We start from the raw sequence: 19,237 nt of genomic DNA, 5'->3' as shown, positions 1-19,237 counted from the left end.
GGGGGCCGCTCCAGTGCACAGGAGTCGCAGTTCCTAGAGCAGAAGGAACGGCCCTGCACACCCGGCTCCCTGGGAAGGGAAAGGGAGGAGCCACCTGGCTGAAATCAGCCTCTTAACACACTCCACCTCTTCCCCAGCAGTCACAGGTCCAGCCCCACCTGCCCTCCTTGGGCCTCGCTGCCAATCCCGGCCCATCGTCCCGCCACAGCAGCCCAAGGGTTCCCTGGCAGCAGTGTGGCCCCTCACAGTGCAATAAAGGGGGGTCTTCTCCTCCCCAGACACCCCCAACAGCTGCTGCTCCCAGGGAGCCCGTGGCCACGTCCTGCAGGAGCCAAACGCTAGGCAGCCGGCCTGAGGGTGCCCCTGCCCCTGGAACCCCTCCCTCACCAGCAGGACCTGCCCCCAGCCTCAAGGGGTTTTCTGCCCAGAGGGGAGTCTAGAGCTCCCACTGTGCCTGCTCCTGCCATGGTGGGGCACCCCCACACCCTCCCCAGACCCAGATCCTGCCATACTCTGCTAAGACCCAGCAAAGCTGGCCACCTTCTGCCCACACCACTGACAGTGGGCCCCACACCAGGTGACCTGGGCCACACAGACAGGCCTGCCCATCGGCCTGCCCAAGCAAATGGGGCCATATGTGGACTGGCCAGGGGGGACACTGTGACCCCCTACTGGAGATGGGGAGACAAGGCCAGACCCAGGGGGGTGACTGCTTCCCGAGGCAGGCTTCCATGAGGCCAACGAGCTCACTCCAGCCCGGACCAAGGCTTCTGGGGCAGGGGGAGTCCTGAGACCTCAGCCCCTCCCTTGGGCGTAGGCCAGTCCAAGTTTCCCAAATCCCAGTGGGCACCACCCACCTTCCAGGAGGCACTGGCTGCTAAGAAATGAGCTGGGATGGCCGGGCGCAGTGGCTCAAGCCTGTAATCCCAGCACTTTGGGAGGCTGAGGCCGGTGGATCACGAGATCAGGAGATGGAGACCATCCTGGCTAACATGGTGAAACCCCATCTCTACTAAAAAACACAAAAAAGTAGCCGGGCGAGGTGGCGGGCACCTGTAGTCCCAGCTACTCGGGAGGCTGAGGCAGGAGAATGGCATAAACCCGGGAGGCGGAGCTTGCAGTGAGCGGAGATGGCGCCACTGCACTCCAGCCTGGGTGACAGAGCAAGACTCTGTCTCAAAAAAAAAAAAAAAAAAAGAGCTGGGTAGGGGGCTGGGGGCCTCACCTGGGGTCCTCTCCCATTGGAACGGCCAAGCAGCCCAGCCCTGGGGGATGCAGGAGCCTTAGGAAGATGCTGGAACCTCGTTGCTCACAGCCCCTTCCCTGGCCTCCTCAAATCCCCCAGAACAAAGAGTTACAGCAACGAAGTCCCCAGGTTCCTCAAACCTGCCAGGACCGTGTCCCAAGCCCTGTTCAAACAGCTGGCGGGAGCCTCTGCAGTGGCCGGGAGGCTTTGAAAGGTGCCCTGCAGCCACCAGATCTTTCTTCCCTTTCTGCTCCCAGCTTCCTTCCCCACCTTGGACAGGAGAGAGGGATGCGGGCACGGAGGGGGCCGAGGGGACCCACAGGAGCCCGGCACCGCCAGGCCTGCTCACCGTTGGGGCACAAAACCACCAGTTTGGGGGTGGCAATGTGGGATGGCTGCCTCCAGCCACCACCTGCAGTCCCACCTGAGCTGTGGCCTTCCTCAGCCCCTGCAGCCGTTGGGCTGGAGCTGCTGAAAGCTGCGCGGGGGCCCTGCTCTGCCTCCCAGGGCCCCAGGAAGGAGGAAGGGGCAGTGGAGACTTCAGGGAGGCAGGGGCCCAGAAAAGGGGCTAGCCCCAAACAGCCACCACTCCTGAGACAGCAGGCAGCAGGGGGCTGAGTCCGGTGGGGCGGGGGTCGTGGCCGGCCCGCCACAGCGCAGGGACCCAGCCGGAGTCTGAGCCGGGGCCGGGCTTTCCGGCCCAAACAGCTGTTGCCGGCACCCCCGGCTCTTTTGTCTGCAAATCTTTTCCCCCAGTTGCATCCTCGGATAGTGTAAAATGTGCTGGAGGAGGAAGTGCAGGAAGGCCAGGTTTCCTCCTCTGGCTCCAGGGAAACCCTTTGTGTGGGAGGCGGGATGGGGACAGAACCTGTCCTCCCAGGAAGTCACCTTTCCCGCAGCCGGGAAAACAATGCCCCACAGAGGCGCCCTCACCCGACGTGGGAACGGCTGCCCACATCTGACGGACAGAAGGCCCGTGGAGACGGCAGAGCTGGGGTGGCCGCTATGGGGGGCATGTGGCCAGCCCCTCCCCCAAATGCCAAGGCACAGCCCAACAGGCTCCGGGACACCAGGAGCCAGGTGTCACCAAAGTGCCCCGCAGGCTGTTTGGAGTATGAAAAACGCCGGCTGAAGCCCCACCCGTTGCTCCACCGCGGGAATTTCCCACACGGGCCCCCCAAAAGCAGGCATGTGCATCCTGCCCTGGGCCTCCCTGATGCCGGTCACCCCAACAGCCCCTAGGGACCCATGTGGAAAAGCCTCTTGGGCTGGAGAGGCCGAGATGGTCACGACACGCCGGGCCTCTGCTCCCAAGAAGACCCAGTCCAGCCCTGCACCCCATGATGGCTCAGGGGCAGGGAAGGCAACGGACAGGCCCACAGCAGGGCTGCTGGAAGGCTCAACCCACACTCCACGAATGAAGTCAGGCATCACAGGCCGCGCTCCAGGCCAGCGCCTGACAGGCTTCTGGCAACTTCCCACCACTGCTCCGAACAGATCCTGTCGCTGGGAGTGGCGGGAAGGGGCTGCCCGGAGGGCCTCCTGTTCTCCTCTGGAGCGTGCCCCACAGCCAGTGGAGCAGTCACCGGGAGGTGCTGGCTCCACGTCCAGCGTCCTTGTCAAGAATGCTCCAGGGAGGGGCGGGACCTCTAGACATCTGCCCGGCACACACCAGCCCAGGGATGAAGACGCTGAGCCCACGCCCCTCCTGGCCTGACGTACACTCGGGCTTTCCAAGCTCTGTCTCATGGGACCCCACAACCGTCCTGGGGGCGTGTAATGGGCCCGTTTTCACAGGTGAGAAAACGGGGCAGGCGTGCCCAGCACACCACCTGCGTCTGAAGGCAGCTCAGAACCACTCCTGCTGATGGGGACCAGAGCGGGGCAGGGCAGGGCAGCTTCCCAGGGTGGCGCAGGAGTGGCAGAAGCTCCCTGGGAAAGAGGAGGAAGGCGCGTGTCCCCCACACCCCCAGCCCCACCTGGACGGTCTGGATGCTCTGCCTGACCACCTGATCTTCCAGGACCAGGAAGTCTGGAGCAGACAAAGCGTTCTTACAGCTCCACCGAAACACAAAACCCTAGGGTGGTGGGGGTAGGGCCCTGTGTGAGAGAGGCCCAGACTCCCGCTCCCCTTTCTTCCTCCCGCCCAGCAGGAGGGCACCGACGCCCCTTCACCCACGGCACCCGTGGGGCATCGGCACTGGTGAATGAGGGACGAAGCCGAAGCCCACACTGCCAGAGGCGCACTCCTGGCCTCCCAGGGGCAGACACCACCATCCTGTGCCTCCTCCCGCCCGTCCCGGGAAACCGCGAGGACACCTCTGTGCTGCCTCCCGACCCGGCCACAGATGGACGGCGGTTTCCGTGGTGGCCCCAGAGGTCACCCCATCCCCATCACACCCGCCGGCTCCCCGCTCTCTGACCACACGAGGCACAGAGGAGCCTCCAAGCCCAGGAATCTTCCTCTCGGAACACTCCTCGCCTGCCCAGTCCCAGCGCCCAGTCCGGCTCACATACAGGCCCACTGTGCCCTTGGCACCCCCTCAGAGCCTCACTCTGCCCAGGCCCAGCGCAGTCACCGGGCACCTGGGGCACCACACACTCGGGAAGTGGGATCCAGGCAGGTGCCTGCAGCCCTGGGAGGGGCCCATGAGGAGGGGCCCCCCAGGGGAGGGGCCTGCAGTGCCACAACCTGGGGGACACCAGGGTATCCCAGGACTGCTAGCGCAGGTCAGGGACGGTCTGGGGTACCTTTCCGTGTGGGGAAAGTTGGGGGTTCTTGGGCTGGACTTGGCAGATTCTAAAACTTCTGTCCCTCCAAGGCACTGAATAATGCCCAGCCTCGCCCAGTGCCTTGTGGCCTCGCCCAAATATCTTGCACTACCTCACCCAATCCCGCAGGACCTCGCCCAAATCCCACACATGACCTGGATCAAATAGATCACAACCTCATGCAAATCCCACACGGTCTCCCCAGAGCCTGTGGCTGGGGCTGGCCTCTGGGAGAGACCTTCCTGGAGGGGCCTCCACAGCACCAGGAAGGGGCTCCAGGGTGGATGACACAGATGACACACCCCCGGGGGAGCCAGGCGTGCCGCCTGAGACCCAGCTACATGTCCCACGGCTGCCACGACTCTGCTGCCAACTCAAAAGAAAGTGCAACAACTCGAGACAGTTGCCGCAAGGACGGCAGCTGGCGCTGTCAGGAGTCCTGGGGGACACTTCATGGCCCCGGCCGCCTCCCATCTCCTAAGGAGGAAGGGACCTCAGAGAGGTGGCGGTGGCCCAGGGTCACACAGCCCACATGGGGGAAAGAGGCCCGCAGCCTGAGATGTCAACCCAGCCACCCCACGCCTGGAAGGGGGAAGGTCTGGAGGGGGTGGCCAGCCTGGACTGCAGTCACCCACCTGCCTCCACCTTCATTCTCAGTGCCCACTGGCCCCAGGGCTGCCAACAGCCCAGCCAGGCCCGTCCACCAGAGAGCTGCAGAGCTCTGTGCTGGGCCAGACTTTGGAGGCTGCCAAGACAGGACCTCACCACGGCCTGAGCCCCGCCACCACGTGGACCCTGGACACTCAGTCCCGCCTGGCCTCCCCACCTGGCCCTTCATCAGACAGGAATGAAGCCAGCCTCCTTCTGACCACTGAAGGGGAAGTAGGAGGGGCCACCAGCAGGGGCTGCACCCCAGGAGCTGGGACCAACCCAGGTCCCTCTGTAAGGATGGAGAGTGGAGGCCCAAGGGGCAGACTCTGGCCCAGCCCCCTCCGCCCACCAGCCAGCTCCCAGCCTGAACTCAGCATCTCTTACTGAAAAGCCGTCAGGGAAACCACACGTGTTCAAGCCCTGGCTGCTCCCCCAAACCTCTCATTTCCAGTAACTGTGTTTCCGCTCGTCAACAGCTGAAACCGGGCGGAACTTGTGGGGGCCCCGCCGCGTGGCCCTGCTGTGCCGCACACGGCTCATCCATCCCCCGGCTGCGGGGAGTCAGCTCTCACCGCCCACCTCCTTCCCAGATAGTCTCTGTGCCCACTTGACGGCTTGGCAAGCCCGGTCCCTGCCCTGCCACGGCCACAGGGGCCTCAGAGAGGGCAGGCCAGGGTCGGGGCCTGAGCTGCTGCCTCCCACAGGGTTGAGGGCAGGACACTCATCTGAGGCTTGGGTGGGGCAATGGCACCTCCTCGGGGCCTCGGGCCCCCGGGCAGGCTCAGTGACCATGAGAATACAGCAGGGAAAATTCTGGGCCAAAAGCTCCAGCCTCCTACTAAGGCATCTGTCTGCAAATGCACCTTAACCTGTCTGCTTGGGCTGTGGGGAAACCTGTTTCAGGGAAAGTGAGGGACGTGCCAGTCTTCTCCCTTGGACCTGATGAGGCACGAACACGTCTCTAATAAAGCCGGGTCTCCCCGCCGTGGCTCCCCAGGTGCCTGTGGCTCAGGCCATGAGTCACGCTGGGTGACCCCAGTACGGGGAAGAGGGCAGGAGGCCGGGAGCCACCGCCTCTGTGCCCAGTTGTCATCTCGGCACGAGGGCGACCATCGGCTTCGTCCTGCCCTCCACGTCTGAGGGCTTTCGGGATGTGGTGGGGGACAGAGGAGTCCACTTCTCAAACCCGGTGCATCCTGCCGGGCCGCTACACTCACAAAAAGGCTGACTCAACACAAGACCTGCCTCCCCGGGCCTAAGCTCAGGCGAGGGCAAGGCTGGCCTCCTGTGCTACCTGTGGAAGTTTGTTCAGCAAATTGACAGTGTCAACAGAACGTCAAGGGGGCATTTACCCAGCTCTAAACAACCAATTCAAGCCCTTCAGAGACGCACAACAGATGCCCAGACCAGGGGACGGTGTAGACAGGGACGACGGTCTGATGACAAACTCTCACCTGCCGATTAGAGCCTGTCGTCAGCCTCAGTGCCAGGCGGAGCAGAAGCAACAACACAACGATTTCTTGGGGGGAAAATCTCCACAAGCGCCCTAGCAGCTGGCGGGCCTCCCGCTGAGTGAGAACAGCGCCCACCGGGCCCAGCGGTCGAACAGCCCCGCACCGGCAAGGCCGGGTGAGTGTTCTGTGGCCACTGGTCCCCACCGTGGTGGTAGGCTCTGTTGGGGGAGGGTCCGGGCAGCATCTGGGCCTGGCCTGATCCAGAGACGCCCTCGGTACTGGGCACTCGCAGACTGTGATTGTGAGGACCCCGATGGGGCCTGGCTGCTGCGTGTGTCTGGGAACTGCAGGTGTGGGTGTCGGAGGCAAAGCCTCCCCTGTGCACCCCCAGCACATCAGAGCCCCCCAGTCCCTCCCCACAGAGCCCCCCAGTCCCTCCCCACAGAGCCCCCCAGTCCCTCCCCACAGAGTCCCCCACTCCCTCCTCACAGAACCCCCCAGTCCCTCCCCAGAGAGCCCCCAGTTCCTCCCCACAGAGTCCCCCACTCCCTCCCCATAGAACCTCCCAGTTCCTCCCCAGAGAGTCCCCCAGTCCCTTCCCACAGAGCCCCCCACTCCTTCCCCACAGAGTCCCCCAGTCCCTCCCCACAGGGCCTCCCAGTCCCTCCCCAGAGAGTCCCCCACTCCCTCCCCACAGAGCCCCCCACTCCCTCCCCACAGAGTCCCCCACTCCCTCCCCACAGAGTCCCCCAGTCCCTCCCCACAGAGTCCCCCAGTCCCTCCTCACAGAGTTCCCCCATCCCCTCCCCACAGAGCCCCCCTAGTCCCTCCCCACAGGCCCCACTAGACACCAGGCCCCAGACCTCCTTCCAGGAAATTGCAGGAACCACAGCAGGGCAGCCCCACAGGCCAGACCTCAGGGAACTGCTGCCTCACCCCCGCCCCAGAGAGCCCTGGCGTCTGGGCTGCAGCTGAGGCTGAGGGCTGGGGACTTGCAGGATGGGATCTCCCACCTAAGGGGTGCAGCCAGGTGGGAGGGGCTGGGCCCCCAGGGTTCACAAGGCCCCTTGGGGACCCACGTGAAGCCACCGCTTTGCATTAGGGAGGGCATGCGGAGAGGGCCTTGTTTAACCGTTTGAGCTAATCTGGAGTGTAGACTGCAAGACGCCCCCAATCCTGGGCCCCTGAGCCTGTGAGTTGGGGGTTCAGAGACGAGGCCTCTACAGAAATCTCCCTCCCCAGGGGCAATGGGTGCAGGGTGGGGGGGCGCACTGAGGACACTGCTGGGGAGTTTCTCCTTCCAGAATTCCACAGGTCTCGGAGATACACAGAAAGCAACCCCAAAATGCTGGGACCGCCCAACTACCCTGCACCACCACCACTGGGGCAACCAGGCACCCCGATGCTAACACTCACGCATCCGCCTGACAGGGAGAAGTCCCCCAGCTGCCTGCATACGGGGTCTCGGTGTCAAGGGCCACTGGCTGGCCTGGTGCCCTGCAGGGGACATGGCGCTTCCCTGTCCCAAGGGCAACTCAGAGAGGATGCCATCTGTGTCTCAGAGTGAGGGGCCAGGCTCCTAGCCCTCTCCTGTGTCACACGGGCCAGGGTCTCGGCCAGGGCATAGCCAGTCACTCTAAGCTGACCCTGAGGGTCCAGGGGGAGAAGCAGCCGGGAGAAAACCACACAGAGCTCTGTCCAGGGAAGAGAAAGCCCCGGAACAGGTCGACCAGGCGGGTGGGGGCTGAGATGCCTGGCCTGCCCCCTGGATGCGTCCAAAGCCTCACCGCCCCCCGCTGCCCCAGCCCCTGCCCTCCTTTGGTCTGGAGCTCCCTGCTGCTGACCCTGTCCCAGCCAGCGTGGAAGCTGCTCCGTGGCGGGCCTCACTTGAAGGCCACGGCAGGGGCATCCAGGTGGGGTCCCACAGCACTGACTTTGCACGCAGGAGGCCATGGAGGCTGCAGTGTCCACCCCCAGCTTATGGCCAAGCCCGTCCGTCCTGCGGCCTGGTTCTGAAGCGGCGTGCTCCTCCCCTGCCCAGGGGGGCCTGCAGCTGCCGTGCCCACCCATGCCCCAGGGTCCAACATGTAGTAGACGCTCAATAAAGACCATCTACCCTGCATTCTTACAGCACCAGGCGTGTGGGAGCTGAGTGACCGTGGCCCTGTGGGCTGAGGGATGATGAAGAGCTTGGCGGCTGGCGTGAGTGAGGCCCGGGGACAGGTTGTGAACCTGTCTCAGAGTCCTGAGCTGGGCAGGGGCCGCGGGCATGCCAGACCATCCTACAGATTCACCTGGGAACATGCCAGGACTCACTCCAGGGGGCTCTGTGGCTGCTGGGTGGCCGCACCGGCCCAGAGCGAGCACCATCTCTTCCGGGAAACCACCCTGGATGCCCTCCCAAAAATCGCCTCCTCTGGACTGTCTGGGAACTGGGATGCTGGTGGCCCCCTCTAGCCAGTCCCTGATGCTTTTGGCGGCTCAAATCTAGTCCTCAGAAGAATGCAGTTCTAGTCCATGCGTGGCGTGGATGAACCTTAAACACATCACGCTCAGTGAAAGAAGCCGGGGGCCAAAGACCGCCCTCGGTACAATTCCATTCAGAGGCAATGTCCAGAAGAGGCAAATTCATAGAGACAGAAAGCGGGTTAGTGGTTGCCAGGGGCTGGGGCAGTCAGGGAAGAGTGACGGTATTTGGGTACAGTTTCTGTTGTGTGCAGTGAGAAAGTCCTAGAACTAGACAATGGTTGAATGAACTTGTGAATGTGTTAGATGCCAATGAACAGCACGCTTTAGTTCAAAAGCCACATTTTCAGCCTGGGCAACATAGCAAGATCCTACCTCTGCAAAAAATTTAAAAATTGGTCAGGCACGGTGGTGCACACCTGTAGTCCCAGCTACTCTGGAGGCGGAGGCAGGAGGATCGCTTGAGCCCAGGAGTTTGAGGCTGCAGTCGGCCATGATCCCACCACTTCACTCCAGCCTGTGTGACAGAGTGAGACCCCATCTCCAAAAACAAAAAAAGTGGCCGTGCGCGGTGGCTCACGCTTGTAATCCCAGCACTTTGAGAGGCCGAGGCAGGTGGATCACCTGAGGTCAGGAGTTGGAGACCGGCCTGACCAATATGGTGAAACCTTGTCCCTACTAAAAATACAAAAATTAGCTGGGAGTGGTGGTGTGCGCCTGTAGTCCCAGCTACTCAGGAGGATCACTTGAATGTGGGAGGCGGAGGTTGTAGTGAGCCAAAATTGCATCACTGCACTCCAGTCTGGGTGACAGAGCAAGATTCCATCTCAAAAAACAAACAAAAGAAAGGCAAATTTTGTAACATGAGTAAGTGTGGGTGTCGGAGGCAAAGCCTCCCCTCTGCACCCCCAGCACATCAGAGCCCCCCAGTCCCTCCCCAGAATCCCCCCATATACAGATGCATCCCCCAAATCTAGTCCTTAGCTCCCTTTGCTCCCAGGGAGCAGGGTGGGGTGGGGCAGGGCCACAAGGAGAACCCAACCAGGCAACTTTGAAAAAGGGCTTCCCTCCGCCCTCCTACCCCTGCAGCCACTGCCCCTTCCCCAGCTGGGGAGACCACCGAGCCCAGTGTAGGCCTTGCCGCAGGGCCCACGGCCACCACCACGCCTTCAGCCCGACGCAGGGTCCCGCTGGCTGTCGTTGGAAGGGAATTACAGACAGATGGGGAAACTGAGGCCCGGGCAGGAGACAGTGTGGGGAGCACAGCAAATCAGAGCCAGCCCTGCTTCGCATCCCCTCGGAGCTCTGGGTCCCACGGAAGAAAGCCCCAGTGCTGCCTGGGAAACTCCAGGCCATCAAAAGCATCCTGGCCCACAGGTGTGATGCCCCAAAGCCAGCCGCTCGTGAAAGCTGCTGGTATTTCCTCCTCAGCCCCGGGAAAGATCCGGAAAGTTCTGGAGACGCCTGCACATGAAGGTGAAAGCTGACGCCAGCCTGCCTCAGATCCCCACGCCCTCGCAGCCACAGCGTTCCCACCCGTGCGCTGGGGATGAAACGGCACTGGTACACCTGGAGGGTGGGCGGCCGCCTGCCAGGGCTTTTACGAGGCTGGGTAACAGCGGCGTCCTGAGCATGAGCTGTCATCGCTGCATTATTGAGGAAGGCAAGCTAGACACCCAATCGATTCTGCAAAGCCACATCCTTTCACTATTTATAGACGAGACATGAAACAGGAAAGGTCCCCTCCCCACAGCAAAAGGGTGCAGTCCCTCGGCCCGGCCTGGAACTGCCCAGTGGGCACCGGGGGCCGCCACTGCCCATCGCAGGTGCAGGGAATGAGGAACGAGGCCAGTCCCGGCTCCCGTGGGGTCTCCAGTTTGCTGCCCACATCTGGGGGTCCCCATGCCCAGCTCTGCCCTGTGGAAGCACTTCCCCAGTGCACTGTCTGCCCTGCCCTGCCCTACCCTCTTCCTGCCAGGATCGCTGTTTTCTTTCTCTCTCTCTTTCTCTATTATTATTTTTTTCAATGGAAAACATGTTGGCCGCTGTTCAGAGGCGGGGCCTGCCCCAAGGAGCCAGCTTCCTTCAGAACTCTCCAGGCTCCCACCCCAGTCTCTGCCCCAGGCCTTCCTGTTCCTGAAGTCTCCCCAGTCTGAGTAGGTGAGACTTTCTATTTGACACTGCCTGGGTTTTTTGTGTGTGTTGTTTTTTGTTTTTTTTTTTTGTTTTTTTGAGACAGAGTCTCACTTTGTTGCCCAGGCCCAGAGTGTAGTGACACAATCTCGACTCACTGCAGCTTCCGTCTCCTGGGATCCCCAAAGGATCCTTCTGCCTCAGCTTCCGAAGTAGCTGGTGTTACAGGCACATGCCACTGCGCCTGGGTAATTTCTGTATTTTTAGTAGAGACAGGGGTTTTGCCATGTTGGCCAGGCTGGTCTTGAACTCCTGACCTCAGGTGATCTGAACTCCTCGGACGCTGCATGTTTTTAAACATGTTTTTCTAACCGGGGCGCCCTTGAAGACCAGGTTCTGCATAAACAGGAGGTCCTGTCACAGACCTTTCCGCTCAGCTCAGCACGAGGAGGAGAATCAACCTGTTCCTCCCCTGGCCGCACCCAAGACAAGGCAGGTGACTCAATGGAAACAGCCAGACCGGGTGACAGGAGACACCCCGTCCCTCCCAGGCCGGTTGCAGGGCCAAGTCACTTCCCGCCTGAGCCTCCTTCCTCCTCTTTTAAGGGGAAGCCACGCCCCCAGCCCGCTTGTAGTCGGGAAGTGACGGGGCAGGCTGGGGCTGTGGTTAGGGACATTCGCTTGGGAGATGGAGAGGGGCAGGGCTGGTAGGAACTCTGCCGCTGCTGTGTGACCCTGGGGCCAATGGCGACTTCTCTGGGTCTCTTCCTCTCACTTACCGGTGCCTGATCCAGACAGCTTTACGGGGCTGCCAGGAGCTATGCCAGGCCACTGGGGAGCAGGGCAGCAGGGGCCGTGTCTGCCCTGTCCCCACCGGGGGCCTGCCCTGGAGCAGAACACAGCGCACAGCAGGCGCTCAAACGCGTCTGTGAACTGAAGCCATCCTGGGAGATGGATTTCCCCGGAGCCGGCAAGTCCCTCCCCAGGTAGTGCCAGGCCCGGCCCACCAGGCAGCACCTTTAGGAGTCTCTGAATTCACTCATCAATCAATTAAACATTCAGGAAGGAGGCTCTGGAAACCAGCGCTGGCAGCCGACGGGGAGAAGGCGGGGAGGAAAGGAGTACCGACCAGGTGCCCTCTCCACACGGTTCTCATGCCATCCTCACGCACCACCAAGAGATCCAGTGTGTATCAGCCTGGCTGACACGCTGGGGAAACTGAGGCTTGCATGACCTGATGACCCAAGGTCACGGAGCTAGTGGGTGGCCAGGTCAGGCCTCAGACACAAGGTTGTCCAAAGCTAAAGCCCACCAACCAGCAGGCAGCTGGACATCCTCCTGGAGGTGCTGGGTGTGACAGCCTACCCTCATTTCTCCCAGCTCCTGGAAGACGCCATGTGCAATTCTGACTCTGCCATCAGCAGGCAACATCCTAGCCGCCCCCTGCCTCGATGCCCAGCCCAGACCCAGGCAGCCTGGCAGAGCATTTTAGACCAAGGACACAGTCTCACCCAGACAGGTAAGGTCCCTGCAGCTCTTCCCGCCTCTCCTCAAAACAAAGGCAAAAAAGGGGGAGCCGTCTTCAGTATCCCCTGCTCACACTGATGGAGCTGACAAGGGGGCTGGAGAAGAGCCAAGGGCCACAGTGACTCCCTGGGCCTGCTCAAAAGGCCACTATCTCCGACCACAGCCACCACGGCCACACCGCACACAGCAGGTGCCGAGAGACCAAGCATCCTCCACCCGGGTGTTTTCTACCTGGCCACTGGCTGACCAGGCCACAGTGACACTCTGACCTCCTGGGAAGGCATTTTGCACCAACAAAACCACTTTTTCCAATCCCGAGCTCTGCAGCCACCTGATTGGCAGCTTCCGGTGAAGGTTCCTTTGCTTGGGGTGGAAAGAAATGATTCACCCAGTACTAGTGTGCCAGGCACTATAACCCCCAGCAAGATCATGCCCCTTCTACAGCAGAAGTAGCAACTGGCACCAAAAATCAAAGCTCTTTCCGGGCTCACAGCTGGATACCACGGGGCCGGGATTCACATGCAGGCTGGCAGGGCTCCAAGAGCCTGCACCCCAAATGCTTTCGAGAAACGGTGTGGGTTTCTCCCCTTGCTGGGAGAGCCAGGCTTCCTGCAGGTGCCCTGGCCAACTCCTGGACAGACCTCCTGGGCCTTCTGAGAAGGACAAGCAGGAATGGGAAGGCAGAGGCGCCTGAGGGGTGTACGTTGGGTGGGGCTCAAGGCCAGGGAGGGAGCCTGAGGCCTTCCCCGAAGCGGCCGCAATGCTCCCCAAACTGCTGTGTGAGCCCTGACCTGTGCCTCCGCAAGCCGGGCCCGGCTGTGGCCCTGGCCTGCAACCCTGCAGCCCAGAGGTGGGAGCCTGAGGACGCGCTTCCGTCCCATCTTCTTGTTGGACTTGTGGGGTGTGCACAATGGGGTCTCTGTGGGCTGAGCTCGGCTGCCTGTCAGGCCAAACTGAAACAGGCTTCCCGCCAAGAAGGAGGGGGCGCCAGGCCCCAGTGAAGGGGACAAGGCCAGGCACCAAAGCCCTGGTCAGCGGCCTGCCTTGGGCAGGAAACAGCTCACCAGGATCCCAGGTTTGGGGAATGGGAGAGTGGGCCCATGACACCAGTGTTTTGCGGCCCTGTGGCAGGGTTTTAGCCCAGACATCAGGGAGCTGCAGCCATCTGTACCCCAAAGCACAGCCCTCTGGCCTGTGGAGACTTCAGTCCCAGACCCCTGTGGGCCAGGCTGTGCCTACTGCCTAGTGCCACTGAGAAGAAGCAACAGGCCCCCAATTTTCCCAGCACGGCATTCCTCCCACCCTCCCAAAGTCCTCTGCAGGAGCAAGAACCTTCTCCCAGAGACCTGAATGGGTGGAGGCAAAGTCCGAGCCGGGAGCGCGGTGGCGGGGAACGGGGTTATACATTCTGGGAAGCCACGCATAATTAATCACACGGCATTAATCCGCCTCCCCCAACAATAGCTGCTGCACTTCCCCTGGATCCCAGCTGTCGGTCTCTGAATGAAAGGAAACAAGATTTAGGGCATCAAGCGTCCGTGCGGCTTCTGCAGGGGGAGAAGGGGGCCCCAAAAAGCAAAAAAAAAAAAAAAAAAAAAAAGTAGTGTGCGCATTCATTAGTGTCTGACAAAGACACAGCCGGCTTTGTCCATTAAACTGCTCACGGACCTGCTTAATTGGCTTCAGTTTGGGGAGGGTGGGGGCCAGGGAGGGAGGGGGGCTGCTGCCCACAGGCTGGGCAGTCGGCGCAGGCAGGAGCCGGGCTGGGGTTGTCAAGGGAATGGGACCTTCTACAGTTGGAATGAGGGCGCGCAGACTGGCTGGGGAGCCATTTCTTCATCTGTAGCTCCTGGGGGGCGGAGAGAACTCTTTTTCCAGCCACCAAACACCTCCTCATTATTCTCATCAGGGATGGACTCAAGTTGAAGGGCATCGGCCACAGCAGAACAGTTCCCCACCGCCGACTGGCACTCACAGGCAGGCAGGAGGGAGCAGTTCCCTGCGACTTCCCAGCCCCCTCCATGCCCATTTTACATCTGAGCCTGGCAGACCAAAAGGGCCACGGGATTTGGAGGTCAGAGTTTGCAGATGCCAGGAGAGAAACCAGACTCAATAATTACCCCACACCCCGCGCCGAAAGATGAGTTCCGCCTTCTCTTCCCCAGCCCCAGCCTGAGGCCGGGAGGAGGGAGCTGGGGCAAACGAGAGCCCAAAGGCGGGTCCAATTGTGAAGGGTCAATTTCCTTCAAAGAGGCATCACCCGCCCAGAGGGGGCATCACCCACCCAGAGGAGGCATCACCCACCCAGAGGAGGCATCACCTGTGCCTAGAGGAGGCATCACCCGCCCAGAGAAGGCATCACCCACCCAGAAGTGGCATCACCCGCCCAGGAGGCATCACCAACTGCCCAGAGCAGGCATCACCCGCCTAGAGGAGGTATCACCTGTGCCTACAGGAGGCATTACCCGCCCAGAGGCGGCATCATGCACCCAGAGGTGGCATCACCTGTGCCCAGAGGAGGCATCACCCACCCAGAGGAGGCATCATCACCAGCCCAGGAGGTATCACCTGTGCCCAGGAGGTATCACCACCAGCCCAGAAGGCATCACCCACCCATAGAGGGTATCACCCACCCAGGGGGCATCACCTGTGCCCAGAGGAGGCATCACCCATCAAGAGGAGGCATCACCACCAGCCCAAGAGGCATCACCACCCACCCAGGAGGCATCACCCCTGGAGAGGAGGCATCACCTGTGCCCAGGAGGCATCATCACCTGCCCAGGAGGCATCACCCACCCAGAGGAGGTGCCCCAAGTTGGCAGGGTGGTGGGGTCTGGGCTTCTCAGTAAATAGTCCAGAGCTTCCCCTGACAGATCAACTGTTTCTTGGGGACTTTAAGAAGAATTGGGATACTGGGACTCCCACTTAGTAACCCAGGAGCCTGAGGTGGCCCACAGAGGAGTGCCTAAGCCCCCAGCAGTCAGACCAGCTCCACACGCAGCATAATTGCTGGTGATTAAGTAATTGCCAGACTTTGTCCAATAAAAGTCAGCACGTGACCGTGCCCAGACTCTGGGCCATCTCCGGAAGACAATGCCCTAGTGTTCTGTCCCCTGCGCGGCTGCAGAAGGCAGGGGCTCTGCCCTCAACAAAGCAACAGGTCCCGCAGGGGTGGTACTCACACGCAGGCCTCCGTGCCATTGGCCACTTCACACTTCCCGCCATTCAGGCAGGTCTCACCCGGCTGGGAGCATCGCGGGCCTAGGCAGGGGCAGGAGAAGAGAGGTCAGTCTCACCCGCACCACCGAAGGCCCTTGTTACCCTGGGGGTGGGACCCGCACCCAGCCAAGGGGCACTGTCCTCCCCCGACCCTGGACGCCTCTACTCAGTGACATGGGTTACCAGGGCAGGGGACCACAGGAAGCCCCACCATGAAACCAAAGGGCGTCAACATTCTGCCCAGAGTTCTGTAGTCAGAAATGGGGGGAAGAGGAGCAGCAGGGAACACGTCCTGCTTGAAGCAGGATGGGGCGGCCTGATGTGCCGCCTGGACGCAGTGGGGTAAAAGCAGAGACAAAGTGGGCTACTCTCCCAAGCGTTGCCCCCCACCCCAGAGGCTCACTGGGGAGGCTGGCAGGGCAGGGCCCCCCATCCAGTCGCCGAGATTGCCTCTGTTCAAACCCGTTCTGCAAGGGGGCAGAGCTGGACGGCGGGAAGGGGGGGGGTGGCCACACTCAGCTCCCGCCCGTGGGAAAATGCGACAGCTGCTCGCCCGCTGCCCCGCCCGCCAACAAAGCGCCGGCCTCCGCCTCGGAATCAGAGCGGCCCATTGTGGAGTCGGGGCCGCCTCCAGGGGCACCAGGACTGCACCCCGGAGACCCGGCCCCGCCTTCGCTGACACCCAATACCTGCTCCCGCGGGGGCGCGCATCTCCAGGGCAGCCCCCAAACACCCACAGGAGGGGGATGAAGGTCCCCCATTCGGAAGGAATTCGACCCCATCTCGAGAAGGGATCAATTACTCAAGCCCCTCCCTCCCCATCTTAGGGGGCTGAGAAACGGGGGAGGGTGGTGTGACATAGAGCAGCACTTTCTGGAAGAGAACAAATAATTCTCGCCTGCAACTCTCGGAGAAAGAGTGGATTAATCACTCGATTCCCCAGAGACCCCCCTCGATGTGCGGCGAGGAGAGATGGAAGAGCCCCCCACCCGCGTCCCGCTCTCCACCCCCAAGCTCTCCAAACTTCAACTCTGCAAAGCAAAAGGAAAAGTTCAGTGCCCCCCGGCGCGAAGGCTTCTTATGCAAACCCCTCCCCCAAACTGAGAGCTGGGCTGGGGGGCACCGGCGGGCGGGGCGACCGGGAGCCCGGGGACCCAGCCGGGCCGCGCGGGTCAGTGAAGGCGAACGCGGCGCCGCGGAGCCCACACTCCGCGCCCCAACATCCGCCCCGGCGTGGGCCAGAAGCGAAGAAGAAAAAAGATAAATGGCCCGGAGAAGCAACAGGAAACCAAAACCGACTCTATTCAAATCGAAAAGTAGTAGGCAGCCCGCCCGCCCGGCCGACCGGCGGCAAGCCCCACGCGCGGCGGGTGAAGGGCGGGCCCGGGTAGGGCCTCCGGGACCCCAGCACCTCACGCCGGCCTCCAAACTCGGCTCCAGGCACGGGCGGCGCGAGTCCGCCTCCACTGGGGGATCGAGGGGGAGGGTCGGTCCTCCCCCAGCCCGGGACTCCCAGAACCCCACGCCCCGGGCCGCGCGCTTTTCCCTCTCCACGCCGACCTCCCCGCCGCCCGCTCCCAGCCACGGGGCGCGTGCGCCGGGCGCTGCCGTTTCCAAAGAGCGCGGAAAGTGGGGGCTTGCGGGTGGGTGGGCGCCTACCTCGTGCGGCGAGCGCGGGCAGCAGCGCCAGGCAGAGCAGGGGCGCCAGGAGCGGCGGCATGCCTCCCCCCCGGCTGCCCTCTGCGCCCGGACGGCGGCCTCCTGCGCTGGCCGGCGGGGCTGGGACGCACACGCGCGGCGGACGGTCCCGGGGCGGCGGCGGACGGTCCCGCCCTCTCTTCCCCGGCTGGCAGTTGGCGCTGTGCTCTCGCGGGCTCCCGGGCCCGTCTCCGCGCCCGGCTCGTTCCTTCGCTGCGCTCGCACCCGCGCCCCGCGCCCCGCGCCCCTGCGCTCCCTCCCGCGGCCGAGGCACTAGTGAGGCTCAGAGTCGAGGTGCGCTCCGCCCCCACCGGCCCCGCCCCGCCCGGCCCCGCCCCCACCGGTCCCCCCGCCCCCTCCGCGGCCGCCTCCTCCCGCGGGCCGGGTCCGCCTTTGCGCCTCCCCGAGCTGAGCCGCGCGTCCCGAGCCCAGCCTCTCCGGGGAGGAGGGACCCGGCGGCGCGGCGTGGGTCGGGAGCGGGCGCCTGGGACTACTTCTCGTTTGAAAGTTTTCAGAGGCCAAAAGTTTGAGCCGGGGCTGCGGAAGGATCTGGCTCTGGCCGTTGCCGCGCTCGGCGACAATTGGCGACGGAAATTTGCATGTGAATAAGCGGAGGAGCCCGGGGTGGAGTAGGGAGGGCGAGGCCGCGGGCAGCTGTGTCCACCGTGCTCTGGGCCGGGCGGGGAGCAGCTGAGGCCACGTTGGGGGACGCCGGGCCCGGGGCAGGGCTTTGGGAGAAGTGGCCTAGCCGTGGGTGCGCCCCTAGCCCAGCGGCTTCTCTCCCTCCCCAGGGCCCCGTGGCCGCGGCTTTAGGCGTCCAGAGGATCGATCGCCGCCAGACACCCCTGGCCGTGATTGCCTGAGCACTTGACCGCGAGGGATGGGGGCGCAGCGGCCTCAGGGCAGGGAGTTTAGGGCGCCCCAAGGGAGCAGCCAGGACCAGTGCCTCGCGGACGTATTGCGCCCCGCTGCCCCAGGGGGGACCCGCGTCGACATGCTCCTCGGTCACCGTCCTCCTCCTGCCCGGGCGCCGCCTGCCTAAGGTGGCCCCGGAAAGCACAAACGGGTCGGGCGGATCTGCCGCTGGCGCCGGCGCAGCCCCTCCCACGTGCCCCTTCCGGCTGATTTATTTCTCCACCACGATGCCAGGCACGGGCACCCTGTGCCAAGCCTGGTTAAGCGCCAGGAGTCCAAAATGCCTGCCATAGTCCCTGCGCAAAGTTCACGGCCTCGTGCTGGGGACAAACAGCGCCCCCTCCCCACTCCAACACAGGGTGGTGAGTGCGATGGCAGAAGGCGCTGGGGGCCCTCCTGGAGTAGAAGGGCTATGCCTGCCCTGCAGGGAGACTGAAAGACTAAGAGGGACCTAGGACTCTGGGAGCGTGGGGGAGTGGCTGCAGAAACCCCAGAGCATGGTGGCAGAGGGAGGCACAGAAAGGGGGACAAATCTCACACCTGACTCCAGCGAGCCTTTCCTGGCACACCTCTTGCCAAGTGCTGAGCACTCTGGAAACAGCCAGTGCAGACGGCCTATCCCCCCCTCGTAGCTGCTGCTGGGAGCCTCCCTCGCCTGCGTCCTCCCAGAAGCTGGCCTCACTTCTCCAGGCCTGGGGTAACATCTCGGGGTCAGCGCCCGAGGAGAGGAGGCGCCTGGAGGCAGCAGAGATGTTTATGTAACAGCAGCCCGGCAGCCTGGAGGAGCAGATTTTCCATAGAAGGAAGCGCGGGGCTGTGCGGCTCCCAGGCTGAGGACACTGCCCACCACGACGTCCTCTGCTCCCGGTGGGTGGGGGTGGGGTGGGGCACAGGGAGGCCTGAAGGCCTCAGGCCTAGTGCTGATCGGGTGCAACTGCCTGTGTGCCTCCGTTGGCATCTCTGCCTGTGAGCCCCAGGCCAGAAGTAATGGCCCATGTAGCCCTAGCTCAGGGGCCAGTCCTCAACATTTTTCGAAGGGGTGGCCTGGGAGGGGCGGTCTGGGAGGGGAGGGGATCCCTGGATGGGGGTTCTCCCCTGGTCTGCCCCAGCTGTGCTGACAGCATCTCCACCTGGGGCCTCTATCCTCTACCAGCAG

The 19,237-nt window shown here is 62.9% G+C and overlaps 1 protein-coding gene across 1 annotated transcript in view; it reads right to left on the bottom strand.

The window, feature by feature from the left end:
• NOTCH1 (notch 1) overlaps nucleotides 1-17,188 on the bottom strand; it is a 50,116-nt gene extending 32,928 nt beyond the window's left edge. The window contains exons 1-2 of the mRNA XM_025359297.1: nucleotides 17,128-17,188; nucleotides 15,432-15,510 (exon numbers count right to left, since the gene is read on the bottom strand). Coding sequence (XP_025215082.1) covers nucleotides 15,432-15,510; nucleotides 17,128-17,188 — 140 coding nt within the window. The remainder of the gene's footprint in view (nucleotides 1-15,431; nucleotides 15,511-17,127) is intronic.
• Nucleotides 17,189-19,237: the final 2,049 nt, after the last annotated feature.

The sequence above is a fragment of the Theropithecus gelada genome, chromosome 15, assembly GCF_003255815.1.
Source record: "Theropithecus gelada isolate Dixy chromosome 15, Tgel_1.0, whole genome shotgun sequence".
Taxonomy (NCBI): Eukaryota; Metazoa; Chordata; class Mammalia; order Primates; family Cercopithecidae; genus Theropithecus; species Theropithecus gelada.
This window is presented reverse-complemented; position numbering and strand designations above follow the sequence as displayed.